A 12,730-nucleotide genomic window follows, 5' to 3' on the forward strand; every position below is an offset into this window, starting at 1 on the left:
GGGCCTTGCTATTTACTGTTTTACTCTGTACAGCACCATGTACATTGATGGTGCTATATAAATAATAATAATAATAATAATAATATGGTCCCCAAATACGCTTTTGTTGCTCTAATTCTGCGTCTGGCTGCAAGAAGACATTCTCTTCTGCCTCCACCAGCAAACTGTGTGTTTCCTGATCTCCCTCATCTAATTCAATGTGAATTACTCATTAAAGAACAAAGTGAACTGGACAAAAAGAGCCATAAAATAAATACTAGAGCTGCAAGCTGGGATCGGTTTAATCAGTGGATTAATCAACAAAAGCTTTAGTTAATTAATCAGTGGAGGGCCATTTTAGTGTGTGAGGGCAAATTTTAATTGATGGCGCCGAGAGTTAACGCCAGTTATTTTCTGAGGCTATGTGCTACGGCAGCAGGGACTGAAAAAAAGAAATCAATAAAGCTGCCCTTCCCTTCCAGCGCAGAGTGGAGGCATTTGCTTCAGAAATCATACATTATCTCGAACATCTTTCCGTATCTCCAGAAGGGCATTTACAGTGGTAGCCAAAATTGTGGACACTTTTTGAAATTGTGAAGCTTTGCAACTCTGCATGCTTATAGAAAATGTTCTGTTTCGCGAAATTCAAATCTTTATATATCAATTGAAAGAGAATTTAATGCTGAATTCCATGCAAGAAACAGAATGCAAATATCTGCAGGACAAAAAAAGTTATGCTTACTTTACTCTAAAAACAAACACAGGTGTGATTGAATGAAGAAGCGGATTGGAATTGCAAACCCTACTGGCCAATCACAGTCCTTGTTCTGGGGACCAATCACATGGCAGTAGCTGCGATACAACTTGTTTCAAGTTGGGGAAAGTCAGTTTTGCTGTTTGTTCTGTAACTGAAGCGCAACTGGAGATTGTGTGGATATTTGAAGTATCTTTCAAATTAAAAGTGTACGTACCTACATCATAAATAGAGCCATGGCACCAAAGAAAAGAGTTGATTGGACACCCAGGAAAAGAAGCAGAGAGCTTCGGCTATTGGGCGGTATAAAAATGTAATAAATAAAAAAATAAATTTGTGTTACGTGCATCAGGTCTTTCAAATGATATATAAACATTAGAATTTCGTGAAACAGAATGTTTTCTACAAGCACGCAAAGTTGCAACACATGAAAATTTCAAAGTGAATCTGGAGCAGAGCGACCTGATCCACCTCTGCTAAAGGCAGAGGCAGATCGGGTCAGGGGAGCTGCAGATCGAGGCGAAGCGGTTCGCCTCGATCCGGAGCTCTGGATGTAGGTAATTGGGGGGGAGGGGGGCTTACCTGGCGCCACCGCAGTCTGTGCGGCGACGGTGGCGGAGCCAGGTAAGGGGGCATGGGGAGGGGGCTTACCTGCCTCCGTCACCAGCTTCAACTGAGGCTTCAAGCTGGAAGAGGCCACGGCCTCCTCTTCTGGGTTGAAGCCGGGGCCTCAGTTGAAGCCGGCGACGGACCGCGACAGATGCAGGTAAGTGGGGGGGGGGAGGGGGGCTTACCTAGATCCACCGCCACCGCAGTCCATGCGGCGGTGGATGGCAGAGCCAGGTAAGGGGGAGGGGGATTAGGCCCCCTTTTTGTCCCCCCTTCCCCACTTACCTACCTCCGCCGCCCGCAGCAGAAGCAAGTAAGTGGAGAAGGGGGGGCAAAATCTCGATCCACCCCTCCGGATCTCGCACCATGGAGTGGATCGGGAGAAGGGCAGATTGACACGAAGCGGTTCAGGCCCAATCCGGAAGTTCCGGATTGGGCAATGAAGCGGTTCATGGGGTTCCGTGCACAGCCCTATTAATTACTGGGTTCGATAAAAGGCAGATGATTAACTAGCTAAATCTGTGGCCAAGATAACTGGAGGTTACCAGGTTGGACAGGACTTTCCCACTCTGTGTAGTATTTCTAGTTAGAGGCCTTTCCCCATCACCTTCTCTCTGATCTTTTTAACTGGAGATGACAGGCACTGAACCTGCGACCTTCCGCATGCAAAGAATGGCTTCTACCCCTGAGCTGTAATCTATCACCTGAATGTTTACTAACAGGGACTGGCTGGCGAAATCACATTATGCCAGTCCTTTTACAACTTCATGGGCTGCCAGTCCAGGTCCGGGCCCAATTCAAAGTGCTGGTATTGCATTTTAAGCCCTAAACGGCTTGGGGCCAGGTTATTTGAAGGAACGCCTCCTCCCATATGTACCTGCCCGGACCTTAAGATCATCTACAGGGGCCCTTCTCCATGAGCCCCTGCCAAAGGAAGTGAGGCAGGTGGCTACTAGGAGCAAGGCCTTCTCCGCTGTGGCACCCCGGTTGTGGAATGAGCTCCCCAGAGAGGTCCGCCTGGCGCCTACACTGTACTCCTTTCGTCGCCAGCTGAAGACCTTTTTATTCTCTCAGTATTTTAACACTTAATTTTAACTTAAATTTAAATTTTACTGTTTTAACTCTGTATTTTAATTTTATATCAATTTTGCTGCGTGGTTTTTATCCTGGTTGTGCTTTTGATACTGTATTTTGTATTTGTGCTTTTAACCTGTTGGTTGTTTTATTATGGTTTTAATTTTTGTGAACCGCCCAGAGAGCTTCGGCTATTGGGCGGTATAAAAATGTAATAAATAAATAAATAAATAAATATGTGCTCCCTGATTCCTCCGGTGGAGGCTGGTGGCTCTGATGTCCGGTGAATCCACTCCAGGTTTCAGTCAGAACCTTGGAGAGCGCTTTTAGGGTTGTGACTGAAACCTGGAGCAGATTCACCGCCCCACTGACATCAGAGCCACCAGCCTCCACTGGTTTACTCTTTTAAATTGGGGTTCGATATCACCCTGCTTTCTATGTGCTTGGGATGGATCCACACATAAAAACCAACCAACAAAACGGGGTCTCCTACCATGACATCTAGTTTGTTCCTGACGTTACACTTGAGGCTAAATCTGGGTTTGCCACAGCGTCACCTGGGAAAGGCCCAGAGGGACAAGCTGGGTCAGCGCAAAACTTCCATTGCATCACTGAATCATTGGCCCAGTTTGGACATAAAGCTAAACCGTACTTTTCTCCTGCTCAAATGAGCCTGGGCAAACCTCCTCCTCCTCCTCCTCCTCTTCTGGCAAAGCCATTAGGAGGGGTTAGAAGCATCGGCTTTGAAGTTTAAACGCACTATGGTTTGTTGTTACATCAAAAAGGGCAAACTGTGTTTACTTTGGGGCACAATCCTATGCATGTTTAGATAGGAAAAAGTCATTTTTCTCTGTCTAACCCTTTTTATTACATTTATATCCCACTTTTTTTCCTCCAGGGAACCCAAGGTGGATTACATAATTCTTCTCCTTCTCTCCATTTTATCCTCAAAACAACAACCTTGTGAGGTAGGTTGGGCTGAGAGTCTATGACTGGCCCAAAGTCACCCAGTGAGCTTCCATGGCTGAGTGGGGCCTAGAACCCGGTTCCAACAACCAGTCCAACACTCTAGCCACTACACCACATTGGCTCTAACAAACCAGCCAAAATAACAACCACCACCGTGCATTATTATTATTATTATTATTATTATTATTTATTTATTTATTTATTTATTTATTTATTTATATAGCACCATCAATGTACATGGTGCTGTACAGAGTAAAACAGCAAATAGCAAGACTCTGCCGCATAGGCTTAGATTGTGCCCTTCAACAATGATCATTGAAACAAACCAGGATGCAAGTGTGATCTCTTCACCTGGCCTGTTCTCATAAATCGTAGTTTAAACTAACCACAGTTCTCCCTTTGGATGTAACGACAAACTGCACTTAATTTGAACCAGGAAGTCGTTGCCTCCAATCTCCTCCTTACAATAACACTGGAGGAAGGGAGAGCTTCAGCTATGGGGCGGTATATAAATGTAAATAATAATAATAATAATAATAATAATAATAATAATAATAATAATAATGTGTAATGTTAAATTTATTGGTACTGGATCTTGTTAACTAGGGTGACCCTATGAAAAGGAGGACAGGGCTCCTGTATCTTTAATAGTTGCATAGAAAAGGGAATGTCAGCAGGTGTCATTTGTGTATATGGAGAATCTGGTGAAATTCCCTCTTCATCACAACAGTTAAAGCTGCAGGAGCTATACTAGAGTGACCAGATTTATTATTATTTATTATTATTATTATTATTATTATTATTATTATTATTATTATTAATTTATTTATATAGCACCATCAATGTACATGGTGCTGTACAGAGTAAAACAGTAAATAGCAAGGCCCTGCCGCATAGGCTTACAATCTAATAAAATCATAGTAAAACAATAAGGAGGGGAAGAGAATGCCAACAGGCACAGGGTAGGGTAAGCAGGCACAGGGTAGGGTAAAACTAACAGTATAACAGAGGGCAGGTCACCTGCAGCTTTAACTGCTGTGATGAAGAGGGAATTTCCCCAGATTCCCCATATATACAAATGACACCTGCTGAAATTTCCTTTTCAATACAACTGTTAAAGATACAGGAGCCCTGTCCTCCTTTTCACAGGGTCACCCTATGTTAACTGATCTGTTGGTATGCCTTGTGCTTCTTTACATGGTGATACTTTTAAAACAAACTGAAACAGTGTTAATATTGTATTATAATGATGGGGTGGGGCTGCATTCCCAGGCCTTCTAGTCCTTTAGCTAGGGTGACCCTATGGAAAGGAGGATCGGGCTCCTGTATCTTTAACAGTTGTATTGAAAAGGGAATTTCAGCAGGTGTCATTGGTATATATGGGGAACCTGGTGAAATTCCCTCTTCATCACAGCAGTTAAAGCTGCAGGTGTCCTGCCCTCTTTTAAATCTGGGCACTCTAGTATCGCTCCTGCAGCTTTAACTGTTGTGATGAAGAGGGAATTTCACCGGGTGCGACATGCATGCAAATGGCACCTGCTGAAATTCCCTTTTCTATGCAACTTGTTAAAGATACAGGAGCCCTGTCCTCCTTTTCATACGGTCACCCTATTTTAGCTCTGTTGCATTTTAAATCTTTGCACTGCTGCTCGGTTTTATTTCGCTTTGCACTTTGATGCTGTCGTTTTAAACTTTTCCATTTTCAACTGGATTTTCAGGAGGTCCTTTGCGGCATTACTTGTTGTGAACCGCCCAAAGAGCTCCAGCTATTGGGGTGCAATAGAAATGTAATAAATAAATAAATAAATAAATAAGCTTGTTTGTTTCGTGAACCGCTTCGAGCACATGGTGTTGTGGAAAATGCAGAATGCAAATATACACTGAGTGTTCATATGCCTCCTGCCTCTGTGTGTGGGTCTTTCTGGGTGCACCTCCTTCTCTGGCCCTTTCTACACTGTTATTTCCCCCCGGGGTCACCCCAGGATCATCCCTGTGCATCCAAATGTCGCAAAGGGGATCCTGGGGTCAACCGGGGATAACCCCAGGGAAACGTAACCTGGCGATTTCACAGTTTTTCTGCGGTCCCAGGACCATCCCAGGACCACGGGAGATGCGTGGGCGCCTGCTCCTGCTTCGTCCCGCCTCCTCGAAAGTAAACACCAGGAGGCAGAGGGAGGATCTTGTGAGCAGAATATCGCGAGATCCTCCCCCATCACTCCTGGAAGGCCAGGAGGTGTAGAAAGGGCCTCTCTCTCTCTCTCTCTGGCCTAATCTACACCAAGCAGGATACTGCACTATGAAAGTGGTATGAAAGCAGTATATAAAAGGCAGGAGCCACACGACTGCTTTATAGCAGTATTGAAATGCACTGCAAGCCCATTGACATATACCATATATCGCTTTCATAGTGCAATATCCTGCTTGGTGTAGATTAGGGCCGTAGCTAGACCAAAGGTTTATCCCAGGATCATCCCAGGTAGGGTGACCATATGAAAAGGAGGACAGGTCTCCTGTATCTTTAACAGTAGCATAGAAAAGGGAATTTCAGCAGGCGCCATTTGTAGGCATGCAGCACCTGGGGAAATTCCCTCTTCATCACAACAGTTAAAGCTGCAGGAGCTATGCTGCAGCTATACTGTGACCAGATTTAAAAGAGGGCAGGGCACCTGCAGCTTTAACTGTTGTGATGAAGAGGAAATTTCACCAGGTCCCCCATATATACAAATGACACCTGCAGAAATTTCCTTTTCAATACAACTGTTAAAGATACAGGAGCCCCTGTCCTCCTTTTCATATGGTCACCCTATGTAACCTTTTCCCTACGTCAGATTAGTAGGGCGGATGAGTGGGCGCAGGGTTTTAGGTAGGGTGACCTTATGAAAAGGAGGACAAGGCTCCTGTATCTTTAACAGTTGTATTGAAAAGGGAATTTCAGCAGGTGTCATTTGTATATATGGGGAACCTGGGGAAATTTCCTCTTCATCACAACAGTTAAAGCTGCAGGTGCCCTGCCCTCTTTTGTATCTGGTCACTCTAGTATAGTTCCTGCACCTTTAATTGTTGTGATGAAGAGGGAATTTCTCCAGGTTCTCCATATATACAAATGACATCTTCTGAAATTTCCTTTTCAACACAACTGTTAAAGATACAGGAGCCCTGTCCTCCTTTTCATATGGTCACCCTAAAATAAATAAATAAATCCGCACCTCTTCTGCAGCTCGGGCCGAAACCAGAAGAGAGCCCATTTTAGCAAGCATAGGATTGCACCCTAACCGAGACGGTGCAAAGCCAAATGCCGCCCTCCCTCCACAGCTGAAAGGACGTGAGCATCAGTCAGGCGTGCGCAGGGTGACCGTTCTGCTTTCAAATAACCATAAATGGATTATTTCACAACTGGCCACTTCTGCATTCGCGCCAGCCCAGCTGCACGAGAATTCTGCCAAGGGCCATGGGTCCTTGCCATATGCATGGAACTGGTCTTGTTCTGTACGGTCTTAATTAATGACTTCAAACAGGGGTTTCGCTCTGGCATGATTTTGGATTTCAGTGGAGGCTTGCTGTTGCTTTTTAAATCTGCCGATTGCGTGTACACATGGAATCGTTAATGCCATTTCGCTGCAGCTCGTAGCAGAAACAAATAAAATTTACTACGAGTAAAATTGGAATTCTAACGATGTACTTTGCAGACTAGCTGTCAAGACAAACACAATTACGGCTGTAAAGCCCTCTTGGTATCAACAGCTTTCCCTATCTTACTGCCCTCCAGATGCAGGGGATTACAACTCCCATTGGCCATGCTGTCTGGGGATGTTGGGAGCTTTAGTCCAACACAAGGCTTTTTCCAAGGTGGGACATGCTCCCTCTTGCCCTCTTGGAATTCCACATATATCTTCATAGGTTCAAAAGCGGTCTCTCCCCCCACCCACCCCACCCCGTGTCCTGCCACAGTCTGGCAGAAGCCTGGATGGAGCTTTGCAAATGAAAGTGTGCAGCTATGCATAGAAGAAGGAGCAGGCTTGATTCTCAATGGCTCCCATTAAGTTCTATGGAACAAAGTGAACGGCTTGAAGTCTGGGACCCAGCTGAGAAGGGGGCAAAAACTGCCTCTTGCCTCAGGCCAAGGGCAGGGAGCAAGTTCAATCCCCCACCAGAGTGGTGTCCCCAGATGTACCCATTTACTTTCTTCCATAGAAGTGAACGGGAGTGCTGCTCAGAAGCTCTATGGGGAAAGTAAAATGTTGTATTTCAGAATGCAAGTGGAAAAGCAGTCAGTAAACTGTGCCCCTTCCATATAATATATGGGGTCTCACGCCACACCCCACCCACTATAACGACAGGTGATAATATAAGGGAAAGATTATACAAGCATTTTTGAGAGGAAGCCTAACGTCTCCTATTCTGCCACGTGCGGTTTTTCTTTTTCTTATAAATGCATTCCCGTGGGGTGCAAGAAATTCTGCGTTGGCTTTCAACGGGTTCATTGTCTGCGGTTTTATCACAGTTTCACCTCCAGAGATCAGCATTTATGAGCATGGAGAACTGTAGAACAGAGGTCCCCAACACCCGGGCCACGGACCGGTCCTGCTCCGTGGCCTGTTAGGAACTGGGCCGTGCAGGTGAGATGCTTTCACACACACACACACACACACCACCCCAGCGTACCTGGACGCAGGGCACCATCTCGCCTGCCCAGCCGAAGCAAAGCCAGGACACTGGAGGCGGGGGGGCGGCTTCAGAACGGTGCGCCCAGCCGGAAGCCGCTCTGGGAGAATGACTTCCGGGCGCGCCGTTCTGAAGCCACCCGCCCGTCCCAACATCCTGGCCCAGCCGAAGCGAAGCCAGGACGCTGGAGTGGGGCGGAGCTTCCTAAAACCATCCCCTCAAACCCCCCCCCCCCGGGTCCGTGGAAAAATTGTGTTCTGCAAAATTGGTGCCAAAACGATTGGGGACCGCTGCTGTAGAAGAACAACAGGGAAAGGTGACCTTGTGGTGAGTTTTCCCTGTAAAAATGATTTATATAAACTCAGCTCAAGATTTCCAGAATCCTGTAGGTGACGCCAGATTCTTCTGTTCACAAAACAATTTCTACCAGACAGACATGCCACCTGTTTATATTGTTCACTTCAAAGCTAACAAGAAAATACGGATACGGCATGCATTCTTCGAAGCATCATAGTATCTAAAAAAAATCCTGAATGGATGGCGGCAAACGAAAACAACAGTTAGAAAGGATTGTGTAGGTCATTACCCTTACACCCATGAACCTGTCTTTCAGTACAATCCACGAGAGCAGGAAGACGAAGGCCTTGTTACAACAGAATAGGGCTGAGACGTCTGTGGCGGTCAGCTTCTTCAACGCCAGCAGGTAAAGGTAATTAGTCAAAGTCCAGAGAATAGAAAAGGGAGCTGTCCTTTTAAGAAAGAGTTTCAGCGTCAGACCACCGTCGCCAAAGATCCGACTGCATTCCCTAGACAAGAGGAAAAGAGGCTGAAAATTCAGGATGTAGAAGTGCAAGAGCACGGCTGGGTTACAAGGCCAACATGCCCCACCCACAGAGCCCGAAATGAACATCCAGTGATGGGGCCAGTGGCAAACAGGACCTGCAATGGCACCTCAGCTAGAATGGGCAGGATAGGGTTCACCAGGGCTGGTGCTGCTTGCTGCAACATCCGGTCTTCTTATTTAAAGAAAACATTTTAGAGCTCAGCGGAAGCCAACTGGCATGTCCATGGCTACAGTGAAGTCACATGTATATTATTATAAATCTGTGGTTATGTTAGGGTGACCCTATGAAAAGGAGGACCGGGCTCCTGTATCTTTAACAGTTGCATAGAAAAGGGAATTTCAGCAGGTGTCCTTGGTATGCCTGCAGCACCTGGTGAAATTCCCTCTTCATCACAACAGTTAAAGCTGCAGGAGCTATGCTAGAGTGACCAGCTCCCCATGACAATACTTATAAATGGTTTTTAATGCACAGGGTGACCCTATGAAAAGGAGGGCAGGGCTCCTGCAGCTTTAACTGTTGTGCTGAAGAGGGAATTTCACCAGGGGCTGCATGCCTACAAATGATACCTGCCGAAATTCCCTTTTCAATACAACTGTTAAAGATACAGGAGCCCTGTCCTCCTTTTCATAGGGTCACCCTGTGCATTAAAAACCATTTATAAGTATTGTCATGGGGAGCTGGAGATAAAATTTTGACCTTTATATACGTTGGTCTAGTACCCCATAGGGGAGCTCTTAACTTGCGCTACTGTGATTCTGCATTTTTATATTCTCGTATTTTTGTTTACCATTTTTATTTTATTTTAAATTTTATTTTAAATAAATTTTATTTTAAACTCGCTATTGCTATTGTGTTTACATTAGCTCATCTTATTTGTTTATTATTGCCTTTATAGCCCACGCTTTTTCCTCTTTAAGGAACTCAAGGCGGCGTACATGATTCTCCTCTTCCTCTCCAGTTTATCCTCACAACGACAACCCTGTGAGGTAGGCTGGGCTGAGAGTCTGTGCCTGGGCCAAAGTCACTCAGCGGGTTTCCATGGCCGAGTGGGGACTAGAACCCAGATCTCCCAACTCCCAGTCTAACACTTTAGCCACTACACCACACTGGCTCTTCTTACTTGTATTCTATCTTTCTAATTATATCAAACTGAGAAGGCTTATCGCCTTTAGCAATAAAGAGTTCATTCATTACAACTCTACATTTTCTGGTAAGTAGATCTAGAGAGCGTTGTATGAGTGACAGGAGGTGTGATATATTTGCATATGTAAGATGATTGGCTGAGTGAGTGGGGGTGGGAGGTTTGAAATAGTGTGTGTGTAGATAGGGTTTCGAGAGGGAAGAGTTTGGCTAGAGCTTGCGATGAGATAGACTGTGAAGAGTAGGGCGACCATATGGAAAGGAGGACAGGACTCCTGTATGGAGAAAAGGAAATTACAGCAGGTGTCATAAGCTGCAGGAGCCCTGCCCTCTTGACCTGATACAAAAGAGGGCAGGGCTCCTGCAGTTTTAACTGTTGCGATGAAGAGGGAATTTCACAAGGTGCTGCAGGCATTCAAATGACACCTGCTGAAATTCCCTTTTCAATACAACCGTTAAAGATACAGGAGCCCTGTCCTCCTTTTCCTATGGTCATCCTAAAATTAGGTGTCAATCAAGTCCCCACCCCTGAATGCACTGTTCTAGATTCATTATCTGTCCTTTAAAAACAAAAACACTATAAGGTGCTATGAAAATCCTTTGGGGCCACAAGGTCAAAGAAAAATCTTAAATAAATACATAACATATAATATGCCTAAAATAACAAGGTGTTTTTGCTATCTGTGGTGAAAGCTTCATAGATACTTAACAGTCTTCCGGAATTTAAGACAGCCATAAAGACTGCTCTCTTCCGGCAGGCCTACTCAGTTGAATTTTAAGATGCCTTTTTAATAATGTGCTGCTTTTAACAATGTATTAGTTTTAAATGTTTTAATTAGGGTTTTAAATGTTTTAATTAGATCACTTATGTATATGTGTTTTTTATTAGATGTATTGTGTTGTATCAGATGTATTGTATGTGATGTTATGTATTTTGTGCTGTTTCCCTTTCTCCATGTGTTTTGCTTTTGTGGAAAATAATAAAAGTATTAAAATTCAAAAAAAAATGTTTTAATTAGTTATATGTATTTTACGGGGTTTGTATTTGTGTTGTACCCTGCCTCGATCCAGAGGGAGAGGCGGGTAACAAATAAATAAATATATTATTATTATTATTATTATTATTATTATTATTATTATTATTTATTAGAAAGGGTCCTCCAGTGTTTCATAAATCCCAACCCAATTTCTATAGTATCTGGAAAATTCAGGAAGCAAACAAGGACCCTGTTCAGACAACACACTAAGCCACGGTGGTTAAGCACTTTGAGCTAAACGTTATGGCTTAGGGTGTCGTGTGAAGCATTCCTAAGCATGGTGGCGACATAACCACAGTTTCAACACGCTCACTAACCATTTGGTGCAAAAGGGTTAGTGGCCTAACCGTGGCTTAGTGTGTTCTCTGAACAGACCCAGTATGTCCTAATATTGACATACTTCGGCCATAGCTAGACCTAAGGTTTATCCCTGGATCATCCAGGGGTCAAACCTGTTCATCTAGGGGCCTTGCTAGACCTGGCAGATAAGCCGGCAGGGAGGAAGGGCGACGGCGTGCTAGAGTTAGCGTGCGCCGTCGCCAGCTTCTACACGTAAGACGCGAAGGGGCAATGGGAAGCCCCGTTGCGTCGGCCATTTTTTTTTAGTTAAAGGGGCCATGTGCACTGGAGAGCCGCCGGAGAAGGTAAGTGGGGTTTTTTTAAAAAAAATTAAGCCCCCCCACTCCCCCTGCCCCTCATCCCCCCCCACAATTCCTGATGCCCCCCCTGCCTGCTCGCTCGGCCGTCCTCCCCCCCATCCCCGATGCCCTGTCCCCCGCTCATCTTCTCCCGCCCCCTTGCCATCCCCGATGCCCGCTCTTCTCCCCCCCTTCTCTCCTGCCGGGTCCGGCCTACCCCCGCGGCCCCTATCTCCCCCCCCCGGGATCCCCCCCTGGCCCGATGGGCACAGCGCTCATATGAGTGCTGTGCCCAGTCCGTGGCTTCTCCCGGCTACTCGCGAGTAAGCGAGCAGCCGCAAAAAGCCACGGACCTTGCTAGATGTTCTGCAGCCCCGGCCTTGGGCCGGGGCTGTGGAAAAGCCGGGCCATAAGTGAATTCGCTTATGCCGGCTTAAGGGAGGTTTTAACGCGGCCTGACCCTGGATTCCCCTGTGCGTCATCTGGATGCACAGGAGGGAAACCGGGCCTCACACCGCGCTAACGCCTCGTCTAGCAACGGCCTAGGTGACACACAGGCAGGGGCGAACCCTGGATGATCCCAGGATAAACCTTAGGTCTAGCTGTGGCCTTGGTTGTATTCTTCTTAGCCATAGTCTCAACCCATTTTCCTCCTCATGACAATGGCTAATTATTTTATTTTCTCAAGTCAGCCCAACCACACCACCCCTGACCCAGGTAAGATGCGAGAGGCACTCCTCATTGCTACTTTTTCAAAGGGCAATAGAGAGACTTTTATTCACTGATGGTGTTTAATTTTCTTCTCTTTTAATCTAGTATATTTCTTAGCGGCTGCTGCTTTTTTGCTTGATTGCTTTCTTGATTCCTGTTTATAGATGATTACATTTCTATTACGTTACATTATTTATCATGTATTTATTTTGTAGCCACTTCGGGCTAAATCTAATGTTTCCATTTCTCCACCCACCCACCCCCGCCCTTCTTCCCCTGACACATCCCCCCAATTCTCCTCCGGAGGGGTCC

The 12,730-nt window shown here is 45.6% G+C and overlaps 1 protein-coding gene across 1 annotated transcript in view; it reads right to left on the reverse strand.

The window, feature by feature from the left end:
• SLC35F4 (solute carrier family 35 member F4) overlaps nucleotides 1-12,730 on the reverse strand; it is a 167,400-nt gene that overhangs the window by 13,635 nt on the left and 141,035 nt on the right. The window contains exon 4 of the mRNA XM_063118202.1: nucleotides 8,634-8,853. Coding sequence (XP_062974272.1) covers nucleotides 8,634-8,853 — 220 coding nt within the window. The remainder of the gene's footprint in view (nucleotides 1-8,633; nucleotides 8,854-12,730) is intronic.

The sequence above is a fragment of the Elgaria multicarinata genome, chromosome 2 (assembly GCF_023053635.1).
Source record: "Elgaria multicarinata webbii isolate HBS135686 ecotype San Diego chromosome 2, rElgMul1.1.pri, whole genome shotgun sequence".
Classification (NCBI taxonomy): Eukaryota; Metazoa; Chordata; class Lepidosauria; order Squamata; family Anguidae; genus Elgaria; species Elgaria multicarinata.